General features: G+C 46.8%; 1 protein-coding gene across 1 annotated transcript in view; it reads right to left on the bottom strand.

Annotated features, from left to right (window-relative positions):
• Window positions 1–7590: 7590 nt before the first annotated feature.
• The window catches only part of EHD3 (EH domain containing 3), a 28827-nt gene continuing 15270 nt past the window's right edge, over window positions 7591–21147 (bottom strand). Inside the window, exons 4-6 of the mRNA XM_058021229.1 lie at window positions 12051–12463; window positions 10905–11069; window positions 7591–9596 (exon numbers count right to left, since the gene is read on the bottom strand). Of these exons, the coding sequence (XP_057877212.1) occupies window positions 9069–9596; window positions 10905–11069; window positions 12051–12463 (1106 nt within the window). The 3' untranslated portion in view covers window positions 7591–9068. The remainder of the gene's footprint in view (window positions 9597–10904; window positions 11070–12050; window positions 12464–21147) is intronic.

Genomic DNA, 21147 nt, shown 5'->3' with positions numbered 1-21147 from the left:
TCTGGGCCATGAAGAGAAAAGATGATTTCTGAGTGCATAACCCCTGACCAAATTCTTAAAGGCATTTTGGCAGTAGGCCTGTGCAGAGGAGCTGGGATTGTCCTGGGTGAGTTCACTGTGCACCACCATGATGCAGAGCTCATTTCCATGGGCCCTAGCCTTGCTTTTAGAAACACATCGTGGTGTGACCAGGCTTTGGAGTATGGGGATGATGCTTTTTTGGGGGAGCAATGCATTTCTTGGCATGTCTTGGGCTGTCTTGTGGCTGGAGGTGTCCCTCTGAAACCAACATCAGGGAGGTGAATCATCTCCATGCTTCCATCTCATCACTTTGAAACCTGGCTGTGCCCATTGGCTTTTGGGCTGGCATCCCTCTCTTAAACAGATCTTTTAAATACAAAGATTCACCCTGTTTCTTTTTTCTTCCTCCAGTTTTTAAGCGATGGCCTTAAACACAGAGCACTCAATGTCCCGCTCTTCTGGGAAATGGGGTTGTTCCATGATGGCTTGAAGTCTTTGGCCAAGCATTGTTGATACACAAAAGTACAGCATCCTGACTGCAGTGCTGTGTGAACCCATTTTTCTCCTTTAATGTGCACTTATCTTTATAATAGGGCATTGGAAAACATTCCTCTGAAACCCAGTAACCAGTGGCCTTTCTTACTCATTGGACTACATTCAGTGTTTGCACTAGCACTTCATTAGGAAATAGATAGTTATTTGCTGGGGTTGTAAAAATAAATCACTTTTCCTCTCCTTGTACCTTATCTGCTCTTCCTGGACAAAAGTCAAGAGCCTCTTTCCCCTCTCCCCTTCCCTCTTGGGTATACAATTGAATACAAATGATCCAAGGAGTATGATATGCCAGGTATTTTGCACACTCATCTCTGGGGAGCTGATAACAGCAGCCCATCTCTCTGGAAAGCTCAGCCTCTTGGCTGCTCACTCCTGCTGGAGTCAGCAGCTTCTTGCAGGGCCAGGAGGCACTCACGTCCCTCATCCTTCCAGCAAAGGACTTTGGAGCAGGCAGTGAGGTTCCAACTGATGCCTTGAGGTGCCTCAAGAATAATTAATGCTGTAAGAATAATGCTGTAAGCTCACTGATACATTTAGTGGCAGAATTGCAAACCTCCAACCAGCGTGGTAGGGTCCTTGAAAGACATTTCCTTAGCTAGAGGGGATAAATGAGCTGCTCCTGAGCAGCTCTGGAGATGGTGGGAAGCCAGCTATGAAGATGCTCTGAACTTCCTCTTTTTCCAGGAGGGTCTCCCAGTGGCCCAGGTGGAAATACAATACAATACAATACACCAGCCCTGTATTGTCCCAGATTTGGCAGCCTTTCCATCACGGTTCTGACATTCCCATGGCAGGGAGAAGCTGGCTGAGTAAATTCCCTTTGGGAAGAAGGGAGAGGGATGGGGTGGCCCATGCCTCTGGGGCTGTGACGATGGCCCACAGCTCTCGGCAGCACTGCACCAGCTTTTGTTCCCCTCTGTCCTCCTGAAAGGAAGTGGTGAAAGGCAGCCAGGCCGCCTTTATTTCTGTGAAATGGAGTGAAAGGAGTGAGGCAGCCCATCGGAAGCAGATCATTAGGAATATTAGTGACCTTAGGTGATCCCTGCAGGGCTGGGAGAGGAGCAGGCGGGAAGGACATGGTGTCCTTGTTTGTCACGTTAGCAGGCTGTCATCCATGCTTTGCAGGGCTTGTTTGTCTCCCTTGAGAAGGAGACATCCATGTTTCCTGCTGTGGGAGAGCAGCCTCTCCAGAAGGGTTGGACAGGCCCTCCACAGAGGCACAGCCAGATTTCAGCAAGCTCTACTTGCACCAGCCTGCCCTGGCTGTACAGACACCTTGGCACCTTGGCCAACTTCTGGCAGGTTTCCTGTGTTTTCCAGTCCCACCTCTCAACCCTTGGGACCCTCTTTGCTCCTTTGTCACCTTCTGTTGAGGGCTGTGCTGGGAAGTCACCTCTTGTTGGGACCTTGCATGGACAGGCTTTTTCCAGAGACCATGCAAGAGCACTCTTGCCTGTCTAGCAAGGCTTTTGGGATGTCATCATAAGCACTTTTCTTCCCCCATCCCACGGTGCAGGCTGGATGAAGATTTGCACTTCCCCAAACCCCATGTGGGAGAGGAAGGACAGAGAGTGGCCTTGAGAACCAGAATGTCTGAGAAAAGCCACAGTCAAAGCCCAAATCTGCTCCTTCCAGGTTCTCAAGAGAGATGGGAAACTCTGCCCCTGTGTCTGTACTGAAATACTCCCAAGCCTGAGATGATGTTATGCTTCTGGGGTTTGACTCAGCTGTGTAGAGGATGGAGGGGGAGGAAAAAGCTGTTCAAGCATAAGCTTTGCCACTTCATAGGCTGCATGTGGTCTCTTTTCTGTGCTGTTCTGCTGAAGGGCTGTGCTTGAAGCTTGGCAGAGTCCTCAGTCCTCACAGATATGGGGAGCAGAGGCTGGGAAAATACTGTAGGGAAAGGTCTGGAGCAATTCAACCAGCAGAGCTTAAAGGGAAGTATTGCTGCCATACCTCAATGCCTCATCAGTCTCCATTCCTGTGATGTGTTTACAGGGGGGAAGACCCCAAACCCCTGGCAAAAGCCCAGCACCATGAAGGTCCCCTGGTAGCACAGACAGCTGCGGCACTGTCAGATCCACGGGCCTTGGTTTGGTTGCTGTGGGCCTGGGTGTTTGAGTGTTCAGTCCCTTGTGTTGCACAGCATTGCTGTACCTGATGGCTGCAGCTGGGAAGGCAGAGCACTTGTTAGAGAGCTGATTGCTGCGTGTGCCATGTACTGCCTGCCTTGGGCTGAGGCAGGTTTGACCCAGGTCCCAGTGTGTCATCGTGGCTTTGAACCTCATGGGTTTTTTGATTAATGCTTTTGGATTAAAGCATGTGAGACTTGAGGTTGACATTCACTGCTTGCATGACCTTTTTTTAAAAAAGATCTCTGCTCCTTGCAGAGATGCAAGATTTATCTAGGCAGTAAAACTTCATTCCTGATTGTTCTCCCAGTCCCTGGATTTTCTATGGCCCCTGAGCAGCCTATAAAGCTCTAGACTAGCATTAAATGGCAACAGTAGATCACCTCCTTTCCCTTTCCAAGGCTGCTTAATTTCAGGAGGAAGAGTGAAGCCTTGCTGAGCTGAGCAGGAAGAGGAGCTTTAGATGTGCTTTGCTATCTTGTGCTGGTGGGACCTGGGAAAAATGCCACCAGTTCTTTTTATAGTTTAGTTTGCAAGCTGTATTTCTTGGCAGAGAAGATGATCATTGGTGTGTTTTTATTCCTTTGGCATGATGAGTCATCAAAGATGATATTAATTAGAGAACTAATCTCCCTTGGTGGCAAATGGTGCAAGTTCTCTGGTTTGCCAAGGGTTTGTTCCATGCTAGAACTGGATTGAGGGTGCTGGTTAGTTGGTATGGAAGCTTAAGCTGCTTATTACTTTTCTGTGCATGCAGAAGAATTAATATTCCCAACTGAGCAGATGAAGGAACTCTTTACTGAGGGGCTGGATAGTGAAATTCTAACTGGGGGACAATTCTGCTTCTGAGAACTTAACTGTGAGCTGCCAGCTTGGACTGCAGCTACACTGCACCTCTGATACAACTGGAGATGCCTGTGCTGTGGGACATGGAAGCTTTAAAGATGGGAGGATGCAGAGAATTCCTTCTAGCCTGAATGAGGGATGTGGACTCCAGGGGCTCTCCAAAATGCAGTTTATTCCATCCAAGAGGTTGCAGCAGCCCAGGGAGGTGGGTGACAGAGCTGTGCCTACAGCTGTCAGCTCCAGCTGCAGGCAGCCCTGGAGACCCTGAGTTTAGGTTACAATGCATTATGTACTTTCCTTTGCTGAGCATCTTAATACAGAAGAACCAATTTATACCTTAACTTTTATCTATAGCCTGTCATAACCACTGTAATTACCATATTCATGTTACTGTTCTCCAGTCACTAAAAGTCAGTACATTACAGTTTAGCTAGAAGTTGTTTTTCAGTTTTCTTGTAGTGGAAAATTCTGAGACCTTTTTTCTACTTGCAGCATTGGCAGACTTGTTTGCCTGTGCTATCTTTCTGCTTGGTAAAAACATCTTGTTTGAGGTGGGTTTATCCTTTGCTCTAAGCCATAAAAACCCCTTCTAACTAACACACCCTTTGCCTCCTTGGTTATCCAGTAAGACTGGCTCAGCAATTCTTTTCTTCTATATCAAAACTTGCTTCCATCCCTATTCCTCCATCAGACTCTACATTTAAAAATCTTTCTGTCAAGCATACATATCTGTGAGGCTTTTTTGTCAGACTTTCATCCTTCCCAACAGTTGTGAATGGCTTAAATGTGGTGGGCAGACAGGCAGCAAACTCTTCATTTTGATACCTTTCTACTGTCTTTAGTGGAAGTGGAAACTCTGCCTTGAAAACTGATGGTTGAAGGAGGTCGGAAAATGGCCGGAGAGCTTTCCCTGGGAGCTGTGCTTCCTACTGATCCCTGTGCTGCCATCACCTTATAAGGAGCTCCTGGGGGCCTCATCTTGCTGATAAATGTGTGGGGTGCTGGGTGAGAGCTGTTCAGAGAGCTGCATTTGGCATTTCCCTGCAGGGAACTCATCGTGAGCAGAGGAATTCCTCACGCACGCCCTTGGTTTGCGCAACGGCCCGGGCGAGAGGGCAACCCAACCCAAAGGTTGGATATTTATATCTCCCAGTTCCCATCTTGTGCAGGCACCAAGGAGGCCTCACTGATGGCTGTTTACAGCCCACGTCAGCAGCTGGAGGGGAGCCCATTTCAAACCTAGCAACTCGTGCGGTGTTTGACAGCGAAGGGCTCGGCGGAACGGGCACGCCATGGAGGATGTGTGCTGTGCTCAGCAGGGATTTGTCTCCCTTCAGGCACCCAGGGATTGTTTCCAAGGCCTGCTTTAAACACTGGATTTGTCACTCTATCAGCAGTGCCTCGAGGAGCTGGAAAGCCAGGCAGGGATTAACTTGCCTGCACTAGCCTTGAACTTCTTCACATGTTGAGATTCGTAAGCCTTGTTTTTCCCCAGCCTTGGACAGACTAGGAAGAGGAGGGAAAGGCTCATAAGCACAAGGAAGGAGAGGGAAAGAGCAGAAAATAATAGATGCCATGCTATGTTATGAAAACTCCACAGAAATAACTTGGATGTTACCAGTCAAGCTGCTCCTCGGGAGTAATTCAGTGCTGTTCTCCATGAGTGTTCCTACCCATGTGTCAGGAATTCTGCATCTAGGAAGGGCTTAAATAGTCAATTGTGTCCCCTGATTTACCCAAGCCTGAATGTGGAGCCACAGCTTCTCTCTATAATAAACTCTGTAATAAAAGAAATATGAGATAGACAATAGCAGACGTGGAAACCATCAATGATGTACAAGTGTAGTGTGATCTGAGGTGATCTCTAGAGGAGCTTCTGTGGTTCCAGCTGTGCTTGTAGGAACACTGTCCCTCTCTGTAAGGTCAAACAACCCATAACTTTTGACCATATGACAGCAGCCTTTGGTTAGCGAGCAAAGGATTAAGGAGAGCAACTTAAAAGAACAGTTTCCAGACTTACATGTGAATTTCATTGTTGTATGAAGTTTGTGTTGGAACTTAAAGTGATGGAAAAACTGATTCTGACCTTTTCTGTTTGATTAAAAGTCTCTCTGAACTTCAGCATGCTGGCTAAATTCCAGCTCCTAGAAGTAATTGCCTTTTGCCAAGCTACTCACCTCCTGTGAAACCTTATTCAGGGAACTTAGTGTAATTATTATCCTTCCCTTCAAATAAATGGGTGTATAGCACTGTTGATATAATCTGTCATTTTCCACTGTAGAGAGAATTTCATTTTCAAAAAACTCATATATTAGCTCACAAAGCTTGTAGGTACAGATGTTTCTGCTCTAGATCCTTCCCACAGAGAAGACCAAATGCAGTTCCTACTTAGAGGGGTAAAAAAAGATAAGGCCTTTTTGTTCTTCTGACCTTGTGAAAGCTCTTCTGTGTGAGGATGGGTAGAGAAGGGCATGAGAGGATCAGAGAAGTGAGTGGCATTGGTATGTTCACATGATGAAATCCCCCACCCACAGACAGCAAATGAATCGGTTCCTCTGTGTAACCTCCTGGGGAAATCTTGTTAGGTAATTGAGAAGTGCTCTGGGAAAAAGGAAGCCCTGTTGGACACAGTAACTGCCTTGGAGTGTGGCTCTGCGAGCTGGCAGGAACGTGCACTGCCTGGAGTCCTGGTGGGCTTGGGAGATCACGTCCTTCCACAGAGGGGGGAAACAATGCAGGTGCCTGGGATTGCCCAGGGAGTCCTGACTCGGAAGGGGATGTGTGCATTTACAGCTGCTGTCTGAGAAGGGGATGGATAAATACACACACCTTCTCATGGCCATAGTGGAGAGACACGATGCCATGCATTTCTATATGGAGAACAGGGTGCGTAAGGTTTGATGTGGCTCTTTGGTGTTTTAGTGGGATTCTTTTTGTTTGATGTTGTTTTATTTTAAATTTCCTGAAGAGCCTAGCAAAAGTGAAATGTGATGAAGTTATCTGACTGAAGAGGACTGTTCATAACCTGCCTGTCTGGGCACACAGCCCCCCTGCAGCTGCCCTGTTTCCTCTGTAGCAGGGTCCCTGGTGCAATCCTATTAAGTAACAGTGTTTCTGAGTGCAGTGCTGGCGCTTTTTCCTCTCTACAGTGCCAGGTGGTTCCTGAGGGGTGTTGCAATCAAACCTCTTGGCACCTGACCTGTGTGGGCAGAGCTCTCTGTGCCACTCCCTGCCCTGCTGGCCCCTCTGGGTGAATCCTGCAGGAACATCCTGGAGAGGCTGGCACAGGGATGAGAGGAGCAGGCAGGAGCATGGAATGTCCTGTGATGGCAGTTAAACTGGGGGTTACTGGGTAGCTGAGCTGGCATGACACAGTTTGCTGGCTTTTTCCTCAATTTGCATTTACTGCTTTTGCTCCCCACCCTATGATTTCCTGTCACCCCTCTCTCATCCTGTACAGATGCTAAATGGAAACTTTGCCAACTCCTACAGCTCAAACCCTCTCTCCAGATGCTTTCCCAGGACTATCCTAAGTGATCTCCCTGTCTTACTGCCTCTCACTGTCCCACTCTGGGGATAACTATTGCTGTCATGAACATCTACAGAAAAGAAAGAAAAAAGAAGAAATAGAATTAGTCAGTAAGATTTAAGACTGAGGTTTTTTGCTTCCATTCAGATCTTGATAAATTCATACCATTCTCATCTGTGACTGGCAGGAAGGAACTCTTTCAATATATTCCTTTTTCTACTGAAATGTGGTGGTTACTTCTCCCCTATATTGAACAGGGTGGATCACAGGTACAATTCCTGTTGCTTTGGCAAGAATGGAGGTTGTGATTAGACTCCAAGAGACAAAGATGTTGCAGATGTCACCCAGTCATTGAGCAGTGCACACCCGAGTCCAGCTGGGCTGATCTGTGCGTGCACTTTTGGGAATGTGCATAAGCATAATCTCCTCCCTTTGCTGCACTTACAAATAAGCTTTTTTTTTCCTTTTCAGCTGCATTTCATTTCACTGTAAAAAGAAGCAGACAGATCTGGCCTTTCTTTTTTAATAATGTCTTAGGACCAGGGTACAAAAAAGGTTAATGCATTAATTTTTAAGACAAGTGATAAATGTACTGCAATAAGCACATCCTACATACACAGAATATATTTCTCTATATAATATGAACACAAGAGATATAAAATAAGTTATACTTATCTTGGTTTTTCATCACAGTAGGAGCTCAGCTTATATAAAGTGACAACAGGATCGGAACAACACGCTGCTCCAAAGCAACAACAAAAACCAGAATAGTGCGCGCGCACGTGTGTGTTGAGGCAGTGAAACAGAAAATGGAGGCAATTCTGCTAAAATCAGGTCTTGGAAACAAAAATTTCATAGAGCATGAAAGGAGTGGGGAATGTCTCTTGGCTCAGGGTAGAAGTTCTGGAGGGGATTAAGTCTAAGTGTGTGGTGAGCAGTGTGTGAAGGCTGACACCTTGGCTGGGTTTGTGGAGGCCCAGAGCAGAGCAAGCTCTGCCAGTGCCCCTGTGTGTTCTGCCCCTGTGGTGGATCCAGTGTGGGTTTGTGTCTGTGCAGGAGGATGGGGCTCGTGGCTGTCACTGTGCACGACGAGAGCAAACACGAATCACTTCACAGGGATCACAGACACCAGCACTGGCCAAAGAGCAAACAGGACCCACTGGCTGTGCCATGCTGGGTGAGCCTGGGAGCAGTGCTCCTCCCTTCCACCCACCTCTAGGGCCCCCTCCCTTGCTCCCCTTGGAGTGTGGCTCTCTTGGCTGGGCCTGCAGAACAAATCTCCCCTGGGGACTGAATGGGAGGTGGTGGTGACTGGGAACTCTGAGTGCCTGCCCCACAGTGAACAACGAGGAACTCCAGCTGCCCAGTTCAGAGCTCTTTCAGATTTTATTGATGTATTTTTCTATAAGGACAGGGGAAGAACGTTTGTAAAACTTGCATCTTAACGGTGAATCAAGGTTCCTAAAGTTCTTAACTCTGGGGTTTAGTATCTAGTATTTTAGTGTGGGCTTATGTTAATTAGGAAATGCTCTTTATTTTGGCCAATAGCTTGAAGACCTTGTGGTTTCTCTTAGTCTCCTGAATTTTGCAAGACCCATTAAAAGGCAGAAGGTGCAGCCAAAGCTCAGGAGTGATACTGGCAGTTAGCAGATTTCTATTAGTGCCTATTCCACTCTCCAAAAATGCAGTCCTGTTCAGGTTTTCTTCTACTCTCGCTTAACAGAGTCTCCTACTTTGCAACATCCTTCCTTTACCTTCATATTTACAGACTACACATTAGAAAGCAGGGACAGTACACTGGAAGAGTTAATTGCATATCATGAAGGATTGGACTTTTTTGTTCTGCTTTAGATTTTGTTCTTCATACAGCAAAGTAGGTACAAATCCAAACGTGATCTCACATCTAAAGGTATAATTTAAGTAAACATGTTGTTCTAGATCTTTCATTTTCCCCTTCCCTTCCCCTCTCCCCTGTAACTTTTCTTTCACTCTGTTATTTTCCTCTTGGACGGAGGGAGGAGATGGGAAGGGAGCTCATTTGGCAGCTCGTGACCCTCCAACTTGACTTTAATGAGATGATTCGCCAAGGCAAACTCCTCATCATCCAGCATGCCATCTTTGTCGATGTCAGCCAGTTTCCAGATCTTGCCCAGCACGGTGTTGGGCAGCTTGGACCTTACCATCTCCTTCTTGGCGTTGGCACCAGTTATTTTGCCATCGACGGGCGAGAGCGTGTAGAAGATCTCGTCGTACATGGGCTTGTCCCTGGCCACCACCCACTCGGCGTCGTCGATGCCCTCGCCGGCGCCCTCGCCGTAGCCGTGGCCGAAGGGGCCGTGCAGGGTGCCCTCGAAGGCTCCTCCCTTCACCATCTGCGTGGGCCGCTGGGACTCCTCCTGGCGCACCAGCACCATCAGCTGCGCGATGTCGTTGGCCAGCATGTCTTCCACCGTCTCCAGCAGCTTGCTCTTCAGCGGCTGGAACTTGCTAAAATCCTGCGCTTGCAGCTGATCCTTAAAAATGGGACAGCACGGCGAGAGGTGAGCGACACGGAGGAGTAATGGTGTGCAGGGGGTGCCTGTCTGCTGCTGCAGAGGAGTGGGGAATTTGGCATTCCTTCCTCTGACAGCCCTGCTTTCAGCATGGCATGGGGTCTCCCTGGCTGGCCTTGCTCTCACTTTAATCCTCCCCTAAGTCCTACAGAAAATGACCACATAGTTCACGGCAAACTGGTTGTGTGCTCTTGCTACCTCCCCCAGCCGGTGCCCTGCGTTCCCTCCCCTTCTGCGCTCTGGGAAGGAGATGCCACCTGGCAAAAGACCACTGTACTCATCACCATGCAGTGCATCTTTCAGATGCCATCAGTGGTGAGCATGTCTTTACAGCATGGCTCAGATTCTGTAATTTCACAGCTAAGCAAAAGGGCTTTGAGTAGGGCCTGCAGAGAACTCTCTCCTAGCTGCAGAAAGACCTACAGCTTTATCTTTCACCCTCTACTCATTAAATCCACACTATTCACTCCAACTGGATTCATACAGTTTGGGGTTTTTTAACACACATTTTAACAAGCAGTGAAGGAGATCTATTGGCCACACCCCACAGATCTCATTCCCAACAATTTAGGGAGAATATTTTTTCAAAAACAGGCAAATGCTGTTTTCCATAGGTAACTAATAGCAACCTCAAGAGCTAGAACTCGTATCAGGTTTTTGCTTGGACTGAAGCCACACAGCAATGCAGCAGTGTCCAGCATTGCTTGAATGTACAATACAAGGCTCTGATCCAAGGGCCTTTGAAGTTTTTGACTTGTGTGAACCCTGGGCCAGTTCTATGGTCTGCAGAACAAAAAGCCTGCTTCTCTGCTTAAAATAGAAAAGGGGCTTAAAGTTTTTACACCTTCCTTTCCCTCCTTCTAGAAACAAAGAGTTAAGTAGAAGACAAATATAGCTCTTGAGGAACGTGCCATATGTAGCCCTTTCAGGACACAGCTTTCCTTTTGTTATAAATTGCTTAAGCCTGAAAAATCTGCAAATGGAACCTGGAATTAAAAATAAAGAAAAGCAGAAGAAATCATTTGCTGCAAAGTGCTATTCAGGCAAAGATATCAGAAATGAAAGTGAAGCTGTAATACCTCACATGAGCTCCATGTGTAAGAAGTGCTCACGCCCAAATATAGCCTGCAGGTATTTTAAGGCACATTTCAACATTAGAGCAGGCTTTTCCCACAGGTGGCAACAATCAATGTCTGCATGGCTCTGTTGTATCCCTGCAGTTACTCCAATGCTCTTTTCCTGGATGTTTGCCAGAATTCCAATGCTTACCTGCATCTTCCTCAGGTTAGGGAAGTCTCCTGGTGAGATCTGATGCTCCCGTTCAATGCGAGCATAAATATCTCCCAAGTTGTTAACAAGCTCCTTCTTTTTATTGTCTTTGCCAAACATTGAGGGCATTTCCTTCTTTAGGGAACTGATGATGTAGGCATGGACCTGAAGGGAATTAAATTATATGGAATGAAGGCAAATGTTGAATAGCACATCAGAAAATTCCTCTCAGCAGAAAATCTGTGCCCAGGACTTGCCTCCATCTTGTCCCACCCCGAAGAGCAAGCTCAGCTCCTCAGCCTGCCTAGACCTATGGATTGTTATTCCAGTGCTCAGTGCTCAGCTGTGTGCTCTGTCTGTGCTGAGACAAGGCAAAAACAAGTGCAATCCTGAGCATACAGACAGTGACATTCATATGCACCTTCTGGAGGGAGTGGTGTTTTTTTTCTTCCACTGGGCATGGCCTTCAAGGGAACAGTCCCTTCCCAGTCCAAACACACAGGTTCAGTGTTTTAGTATGAATACCAGTCCTTAACTTATGCAACATTGTGGCTTTTTTTCCCAATGGTGAACCAAGCATTTTTTCTTGAAATGAAGACCCTTGCACTGAAAGCTTTTGAGGGATCTTTTGACCTCTTTCCTCAATTGATGTGGGTTTTTTCGTGTATTTTTAAGGGCTTCTTTCAGTTCATTTCAAATACTCAGGGATACTACAGGCTTATTTATCATTTCTGTGTCTCCACCTCAAATGTGGTGGAGATGTGCATCCATCTTAGTCAGGTATCTCTCTTGGCTAAGAAAGTTTTAAGTAAAAAACCTAGAGCTTATCAATTCCCTTGGTGTATGATTCTGATATACTGAATTGGTTGGTCCTAATTCTCAGATTACATCTGCTTTCCAGATCCCTTCAAGTGCTACCTGGTTTATCTGTAGTTACTTTCCTTACTATGGACCCCCATGACTGACACACCAAACCAAGGAGTTTTCTTCCCATACTGGCATAGGGCTGAGCCTGAGTTAAATGGGATGGAAAAAGAGTAGGATCCACCAGCTCTGCAAGCTGAGCTGGCCAGAACCACTTCTCCACGGGCTGCCTGCTGCAGACAGCCCACGCCGAGTGCTTGGGGCTTCCATGTGCACACCTACCTTGGCCAGGCGCGCTCGCTTGATGAGATCATTGAGCTTCCTGAGGGCAGCGTTGCGGGGCAGGCTCTGGATGTCCCTGAACAGGTCCTGCTCCTCCGCCTCAAACAGCTTGCGGTTGTCAGGGATGAGCAGGGGGTGGGACCAGAAGGAGCCGATGTAGACTCGGATGACCTCGGGAGTGTTGACGATCTTCCCCAGGGACCACATGAGGGCACCGTACACCCGCATCAGCTGCTGAGTCTCTATCTGGTCGGCCTTGTTGAGTACAACTCTCATCTTGTCCTCGTGGTTCTTCAGGGCCTTGATGACCTCAGAGAATTCATCAGAGATGTCCAGCTTGTGAGCATCAAAGAGGAGAATGATGCGGTCAACCCGCTCCGCGAACCACTCCAGAACAGCAGCGAAGTCATAACCTGCAGGGGGGGCAGGAAGAGCAGAGATGCGGCAAATGTGGGAGTTGAGAGCCTTCCTGCACCTAACTGAGGGTAAGCTTGCAAGGATTTGGCTTTCCCAGTAGAGCAGGTAGCTTGGTAAGGAGATGAGGCACTGTCCATACATTTAAGGATAGGTCTTGTCCTCTCCACATTAAGAGATCACTCAAAGAAGTCTTGAACTTGTGCTCCAGATGTTCATTCAAATGCACATCAAGGAGCAACTGCTGTATTCAAACTCACTGCAGAAGTCTTGTATGTGGCACAAGAGAGGTTTAATTTGTGAATGACTGGCCATCAGCACAGCCTACATGGAAAGCTGGGTCATTGGAATACTTGTAGCCAGACTGGTTTGAGATGCCTATCTCCACTGCTTAATAAATCTCAGGTCTTGTGCAAGACTAACTTTATCCCACCCAGTTCAGAACCCAGCATGCAAATAACCTTCCCTAGCAGAGTAACCATCCTGTCATACCTGCTGCATGTGCACAAAGCCAAATGATTTGTGCTCGCTTAGCCAAGAGCCTGACACTCAGCAGAGACAGCATTGCTGTGAACAGCAGAGGCAGGCACAGGCCAGGAACACTGGGTTCAAATTTCACGTGCCTCAGGACTAAACATAATGGATTCAGTGTCAGACTGGGTCCACCTCTAAGCATGATAAATAGTGTGTGGAGAAGTCCCTAAAACAATAGTAATGACAGAAACAAAATTACATTTTTTCCTAGCTCTGTGGTGGTTTTTATTGTGCTTTAAAGTCTTGGTGAGAGACTGGTTGGTTCTGTCCCCCTGCTCTGTCAGGCTCTCCTGTGCTGTGCAATATTTGGGGTTATCTGAGTCACCAGAGTGCTGCACTTTAAGGAGGACAGGGCAAATGCTATTTGCATTCAAATCCTTTAATACACTATTTTAATCTTGGCTTTCATGAATAAATACATGATAATTAGTTTGGTGCTTTTTCCTCCTGCTCCCCTTACTTTTTCTTCCTTTTTTCCTTCTGTCCCCTCTAAAACCTAGAGGGCAACCAGTGCATCCCAATGATTAGACTGGAACTACAGAGGGGAGGATAGCTGAGCTCTGATCTTGCTTTTTCATCCTTTTTCTTCCATATGACTAAGCAAACTGGAGTGAAATCCTGCCTCTCATGTCAGGAGTACAGCCTGTGTGAACTGTCTCTTCAGCTGAATAAATTTGTATTAACTTTTTGCCACTGAGAACTTGCACACAACTTCAAAGTCTTATTGCTGGGCAGTGTTACAGTTTGCTGTTGACAGGAAAAGGGGGTGGCAGAGTGTGGGCATGTGAGGTGTGTGTGAGGTGTGGACACTGTCCTGCTCTCTTCCATGGGATCTACAGAGATCTCATATGAAAGATCTTTGTCCCACCAGTGTCCTTCTGCTCATTGGGACACAGTGTCTCCTCTCACAACAGCAACGCTGGGCCCTGGCTCTTTGCTCAGCTATGTTTGATACTGAGAACTTCAGGGAATTCAGAATCAGTGGTAGCTTTGACAAAGACCCGCTGAGCATTCAATATATTGCATATATTATATTGATATATTATACTGATAGCTGCCTATCTTGCTCAGTCCATGTGTCTGACCTCAAACACAGTCCCAAGTCAGTTTTTTGAAACTGAAATAAACTTGATCCTGCTCGCTTTCAGCAGATGTTAACAGCCTTTTTTAACCTTAGGTGCTAACCTCAGCTTTTTACCCTCAGCTGCTCTGGCTGCAGGGAGCTCTGCTCCACTGCCCCAATGGTGCAAAGATCAGGGTGCTGACTCCCTCCTAACCTGTGCTGGGGCACTGGCAGCAGGACAAAGTCGATGCTGATAGCTCACTTCACTCAGCCAGGCTGTCAGCTGTCCCTCTGCAGGCTGATCAAAGGCTGTGCAAACAGGGACCTCCCATGCCCCCTCAAACCTTGCTAAACAGAGATATACAGACTTTATGTGCACTTCTGCCAGGGCTGGAAGTCATCTGGCATGGCAGGACAGTTTGTTCTTCATACACAGAGCTACACAGCTTGCTTTTTCATCATGGGAGCAGTGAGTCAGGGTGACTTTATTTGGAGATGTTTGTGCATTTAACCTTGTAAAATCTCATGGACTGGGATGTTTTCTTGTCAAGCTGCCACAGGTTTGAATTGTACCATAGCTGCTTCGTCCAGTCCTTTTCTTGGGAGAATCAGATGGAAAACAGTCATGGTCTCTAGGCTACCTTGTAATGCTACAGTGATGTCCTGTCACAGATCATGTGGATGGTTTCCCTCTGACAGCAGAGGAGCAGTCACTGTTACACTCTCTGTTGTGTTAACAGGGGCTGGGATGAGTTAGGGAAAGTGTCTGCACCTGACACTCAGTCCACCTTGCAGGGATTTAGTAAAAGTGGGAACTGATTATTTAAAAGGGAGGTATAGAAAAAATGTGTAATTGTAGTTTTGGTATTAACTGAGTACTTGGGAGACTGACCTTAGCCTGGGTCTCAAGGTTTGACCAAAAGTATCTTTAGGTGCTTAGCTCTCATGATTTTTATCCTCTATCAAGCCTGCATCCACAGTGGCACTTAAAAGGTATCTATTTACTGAGCCTCTCTTTCCCTATTAACAAAAATAAATGTTGCTCTACCCAGCAAGAAAAGGAAATTAATATCTGCTCAGACCCTCTGCGTATTCCCAGCTGCTACAGTAACATACAATGAGTCCTGAATGTCCCTGTGGGCTTCATTAAATGACCAGATTGATTAGCAGACCTTCTTTCCTAGCCTCTTTGCTGGCTCAGAGATATTCTCTGGACAGCTGTCCTGCATATCTCCATTAAAGAGAGAACAAAGCCCTGGAGAGCAACACTTGCTGTTGGCTGCTCTGAGACATCACCATGGATGTGGTTTACATCCCATGCTGGGACAAAAGCCCATCCCAAACCCTCCCCTTGTGTGTCCCTCTGGCTCTGGGGAGCCTCTCCTGTTGGTGCCCAGCTGAGCAAGAAACAAGTCTGGTGTGTGCAGTGCTACTGACCACAGCTGCATTCCTCTGTATGGGGGCACCTGGCAGGAAAAACCAGGTGTAAGTGTAGGTATTCTGTTCTCAGGTGATGGAGGGAAAGAGGAAAAACTATTTTGAGTGCTGTAAAATTCCTTAACAAACAGCATGATGTGGGACAGAGCTCTGTTTACAGCTATCTACTCAGAGTCCCTGACTGTGGTGGTGTTTTCATACACAGTGCCCAGAGAATTGATGTGATTCATGGGGTTGATTTGTAGTCTTGCTTTTAGTGTATAATAGATTGTTACCAAAGTGTTTGGATAGCAGGATGACAGTGTAAATGGCTAAGGGCAAGCTATTAATAAAGGTGTTTCAAAAGAAGGTCTTAGATTAATATTTTAACATTTAGTTTGGAGCTTTCATTTTTGGAAGGCTTTTCAATGCCACAGAGAACTCAGGGCATTTTGCCTGGCTCTAGCCAGAGCTGGAGGTGTTCAAAACCTGCAAACATGAGGCTCATTCTGTAACTAAACTTAAGCATTATAGCCTCACTTTGGATTCCTCCCTCCTGCCCCTTTTTCATTCCACAGATGCACTGGGCCTGCCTCTTTCTTCTGGCAAGAACTACTCTTCATCTGCAGTCAAATTAGGAGTTTTCCTGGTTCCTTGCTCATTCCACTGCAAATGTATTATGTCTCCCTGTGCTGTAGGGTGTTGCTAAGGCCTCTCACAAAGCAGGCAGGCACTATCTCAGCTCTGGCAGTGTTTCAGGGGTGGGTGATGCTGTCCATGGAACTCAGCAGGGTTTATTGTGAACTTACAGGGTGGCTGTGAAGCCCTCTGCTTGCCAAAGCTGCATTAATGCAAAACCATTATTACAGGGATGTTCAGACAGAACTGTAAAGGGAAGAATTTGCTGTTCAGTAATTCCTGTCTGTTGTGCTTGCATCCCTGTTGGAAAATATGCTGCATATTTAAACATTCTCTAACATCACTGCTGCAGCTTCTTTCACAACCTCCAGATAAGGTGAACGTGAAGAGAAAATGAATCCAAATCACACAGCAGTAGGAGGACAAGATGAACATGATAACAATTTTATTCCATCAGATTTTTTTTTCATGGGACAGGTTTCCTTCTGACAGCATGAAAAGGACTCAACAGACTTAACACAAAGCTGACAAGTCAGCAGGACTGTCGGTGGGTTCAGCCTGCAGAGAAAATTACATTCTTGCAGACACCTTGCCACCTAGACTCCATAAGGCAGGCTGGCCTGATGAACTCCTGCCTGTGCAGCACTGGCATACCTGGCACCATGCATTTCCCCAGGAGCTGGCAGCATTGTGCAATTACATCCTGTCAAGTCAGATCAGGCATGATACAGTCTTTATGCTGACTGTGAGGAGATGGATGATACCTGACCCAGCACAAAATCTGCCTGGCTATAAGATTCTAAAGCCAATTTGAACCAGCAAGGAGTGGGCATGCACTGGTTCAGCATTTCTCACCACTAGTTGTTGGTTTAGGTTTGTTTAGTTTGTGGTGGGTTTTTTTTTTTTTTTTACTGGTAGGAAGCAAACAGGTGATTTCCTGTCTTGTGGAACCAGAGCCACAGGTCCTGTGGTAGTGGAGTTCAGGTGGGGCTGAATGGAAACAGTGAGATCAAGAAGTGCTGAAAACCCCAAAGCTGCTGCTCTGCACCAGATATTTCACAGCTTGCTGTTATTACTGCTGTAAACTGTGCTGCTGCTGCTGCTGCTTTTAGCAATTACTTCTTTCCTGCTGAATTTTAGTCACTGGGAGCTTCATTCTCATCTTTCTAAAGCTGGTGTTATCTAGAGATGAAAGATTTACCAGAGAGTTTTATGGCAGTGTCCCTATTTGTCAAGTGGGGGACTGGCTCTGATTGTCTGAGGACAACATCCCAAGGTGACACTGAACACTGACTGCCTAGGGAGGGAACAGCTCTGGGGAGATGAAATGAAATTAAATGAATGCTGGTTCCGGGGAGCTTATGACTTAAATTTTTGTAATTGAGTAATAGAGCTTTGAGGCTCAGTCTAACTGGTCAAGTCCTCCCTGAGAGCCCTTCAGAGGCCAGGGAAGACAACTTGTGTCACTGCAAAGCAAGCAGGCAGCCCACACTGGAGGGGGACAAGGTGCCAGGAGGGGCAGGTGTTACCCAAATGTGACAGATGGCTGTGAGCAAGGAGAAGGAAGGTCACACGATGGTCACAGGAAGAAGATGAGGGGAGGGAGGGAGGGGGAAGTTACAGATCCCTCTGAGGACACACAAAGTGGGAGTGGGAAGCTGGGTTGGGTGGCAGTTGTGGTGTCCTAGAGAGAAAGGTGCTGGGTAAGAGATTCAGAGAGGAAACAGCTGGGACTGGGTGGAAGAGCAGTGACTTGAGCAAGTTTCTATCAAGGTGAGGAGCTGGGGGTGCCAGCAAGGAGAGGACAGAAGGGATGATGAAAAGCAAGGGATGGGTACTGGATACACCTCACTGCAGCTCACCCTAAAACACCTCTGTAAAAAGCTGCCGTGCTCCTCTCTGGAAGTGGCTGCCTCCCAAGGGAATATAAAGAGATTCCTGTAGTGCACATCTGTGGGTGTGTTGGGAAGTACACAGAAGGCCTTTGGGATGAAAAGATTTCTTTGAATGTCACATGCCCTAATTTTTAGACAGGCCCCAGCTTGCCAATCGCTTCTGCCTGTGCCTATACTCAAAGAAATAATCTGTCCTGGAGCTGCTGATTCAGAGCACTGGGAGCTCCACATTTCCTCCTCTTCTGTACCAAGAACTAATGGAAACATTAAATACCTTTTGGAGGCTTTAAGGTTTCCAAAGCAAAGGAAAAGGACTCAAAGCACAGCAGGTCTCTGTTCTCAGTTAGCAACAATGCTAACTAACATTAATATAACCAGTACCTGGAGTGCCAGACTGTGTGGCTTTTTGCTTTCATGTTGTTTACTGCAAGGGCTTCAGGGTGGGGAAGAGCCTGATGAGGCTCTGGCTTTATGTCACTGGAAAGTCAATGAAACCTCACCAGGCACATTCAAACCAGGTGGAGGAAAGCTCAGGAGAGCATTTCCAGAGCTCCTGTTTAGCTCCTGTGTACACACAGCCAGAACTTGTCCCATCCTCAAGTTTTTATCTTTGCCACTTGTGACAGATGGGCCTGAGCATTACCTGGTGCTTGGGCCAATTCTAAAAACTAAATTCTACAACAGCTTCTGGACAGGTTTTGAGACCTCAGAAGGCACCTGAATACAGGCCAAGTTTTCCAAAGAAGTCAGTACATAACAGCATTGATGTGTAACTGGGATTCCAATGAACTTTTTTTTTACTATAGCATCCAAACACAAACTGAATTCTCCTGTATTCATACTTCAAATTTCAGGAGCAATCATGTTTGAAAAGCTGCCCTGAAATGGCCACCAATGACAGCTCCCAGGGACCCAGGAAACACATTCCTTCTGCATTGTTACTCAGGATGCTGAAAGAATGCATGATGGGCATAAATAATGCAAATTGATGAGATGCTGATGGCATGACCATCTTCCCTCTCTGCAATAGATACTTGGAATATTTCTGGAGTGCAGAGTGCACAACAAATGGACAAGCTGCACAGCTGTTCTAAAACTCAGACTTGTTTAGTAACAAATGAAATGCTTGCTGTATGTTAATAGGAATAGAAAAAAGCACAGCCCTTTCCATATGTGCAGCCATTTAATCTTGTTCTTTGGTGCTGCTTTTTTTTGCTCTTCCAGTTCTGCAACTGCAAAATATATCAGTATTTCCAACTCTAATAATGGAGACAGTCCCTCTCCCCCCTAGTACCCAACAAAATGTTGGTTTGACTTTCTCAAACCCCAAATATAACCTTGACCTTCTGTTTGCATACTGCTTTCAGGTCAGAAGATTTAGGCTCATGGCTTCATATATTTCTAGAAATAAAAATGATAACTGTGCAGATTTTCTGCTCATTTTTGTGTTGTTTTTTAAGAGGAAGTGCAGAGCAGTGTGCCTGTAAGAGCTGAGCATTTCAGTGGAACAGCATGTGTTAAGTGAGACTGTGATAAAATCAGGCAGGTTGGCAGAGCAGCTGTAATGGAGGTGAACTGGAAAGTCAAAACCAAGCAGTGCACTTTCACCCTCCCAGGCAGAGTGAAATACAGAATATAAGCAAACATCACCAGTGGGGAGTATTATAGCAAATATTTGAAATGCCTCCCTTTTGGAGGCTTCCAGGGTGGATGCCTTTAGTTTGTATCATGCTGTTGCTAGCACACATGACAAAACTCCTCAGAAAAAATATTTTTTTGTTGCCATTGTACCCTAAACAGCCTTGCATGAAGTGGGAGAACATCAATTCCCTTGGTGTTTGCCTTTCCCTTCCAAGCATGGCTGTTTGAGACACAGCCAGGCTGAGAGCTCTGCACTGCCCAACACTGTTGCTATTGGCATTTTTCTTCTTGCTGTCAGGCTGATGAGTGATTAAGTGTCCCTGGTGCAGAAGCTGCTGGCCATTTGGGAATTCTGCTTTCCCAGGAGAAGGGTGAGGCTGGTGGCTGGGGTTTTTTCCCTTGGTTATGAAGCCAGCAGGATGGAACTGAGTGGAAGGCTGGGAAAATACTGGAATAGTGTATACTGGAAAGCAAGCCAATGAGGAATGACACTGCCAGTCCTCACCTCCTGCCTAGGAGCTTGTGGTCACTGCTAACCCAGGAAAGGGAGAAGGCAGCACACAGAGAGGGAGCATGAAGTGATCAGGATATATCCAGGAAGTGCTACCCCAAAAGAGGGACCAAACTCAGCTTGGCAGACATCAGCTCAGCTCAGGGCAGATGTGGGCTGAGACAGATGGGCAGCAGAGCGTGCAGGGCTCAGCCCCCAGGGATGGCTCTGCCACTGAAGCACACGAGTTCTTGTTGCCAGGTGGCTCCATTAGCAGGGCAGACTCACAGGGTGATGAATTATGAGGAAGTCCTCACTCCTGTCCTGGCTCTGCATGACCTGATCTGTGGTCCTCCCCTCTGTCCTCATTTATTTCAGTCATCCCCTCCTCATTTTCCCTCCCAGCAGGCTGGCCTGAGCTCATTATGTGACACCAGAACAGTGCTTTGCAAGTGGATGGCATTTGTATCATTATCAAATTGTCAAAGCAGACAAGACTGTGCTGCTTTGGTTCAAACACCTCCCCCATGGGCAGTTCTGCAGCCTCATGCTCCCCTAGAAACAAATAACAAAAATTACACAGAGCAAGGAGCAAGGCAATGCAATCATTAGTTCTTTAAATGTGGACACAGATTCATGCCCCAGACTGTAAAAAAGATCAGAAGAGAAATGGCTGCCTTCCAGGCAAGGATGATACAGAAGCAGTGAAGGACAGGATGCTTTGGGCCAGGACATCCTGGAAATGTTAGCCCATAAGGCCTGTAAATGACACCTGTGCATCCCAGGGAGTCTGGCTACCACACCTGAGACACTGTGGGTGCCCACCACAAGGCAGTGCATGAGTCAGGAGCTCAGGAGGCCAAATCAGTGCAGCAGCTCCTGGGCTACACATTTTATGAGGGTCTGAGAGGAGCAGCTGTGTCAGTGCTGGGGATGTCAGTGCATGTCAGAGGGATGTGCACTTCAGCTCTGACAGACTCATCACCCTCAAGTGCTGATAGGCCT

Source organism: Melospiza georgiana, chromosome 3 (assembly GCF_028018845.1).
Source record: "Melospiza georgiana isolate bMelGeo1 chromosome 3, bMelGeo1.pri, whole genome shotgun sequence".
NCBI classification, from domain to species: domain Eukaryota; kingdom Metazoa; phylum Chordata; class Aves; order Passeriformes; family Passerellidae; genus Melospiza; species Melospiza georgiana.
Note: the sequence above shows the minus strand (reverse complement) of the source record. Positions and strands in the feature narration are given on the sequence as shown.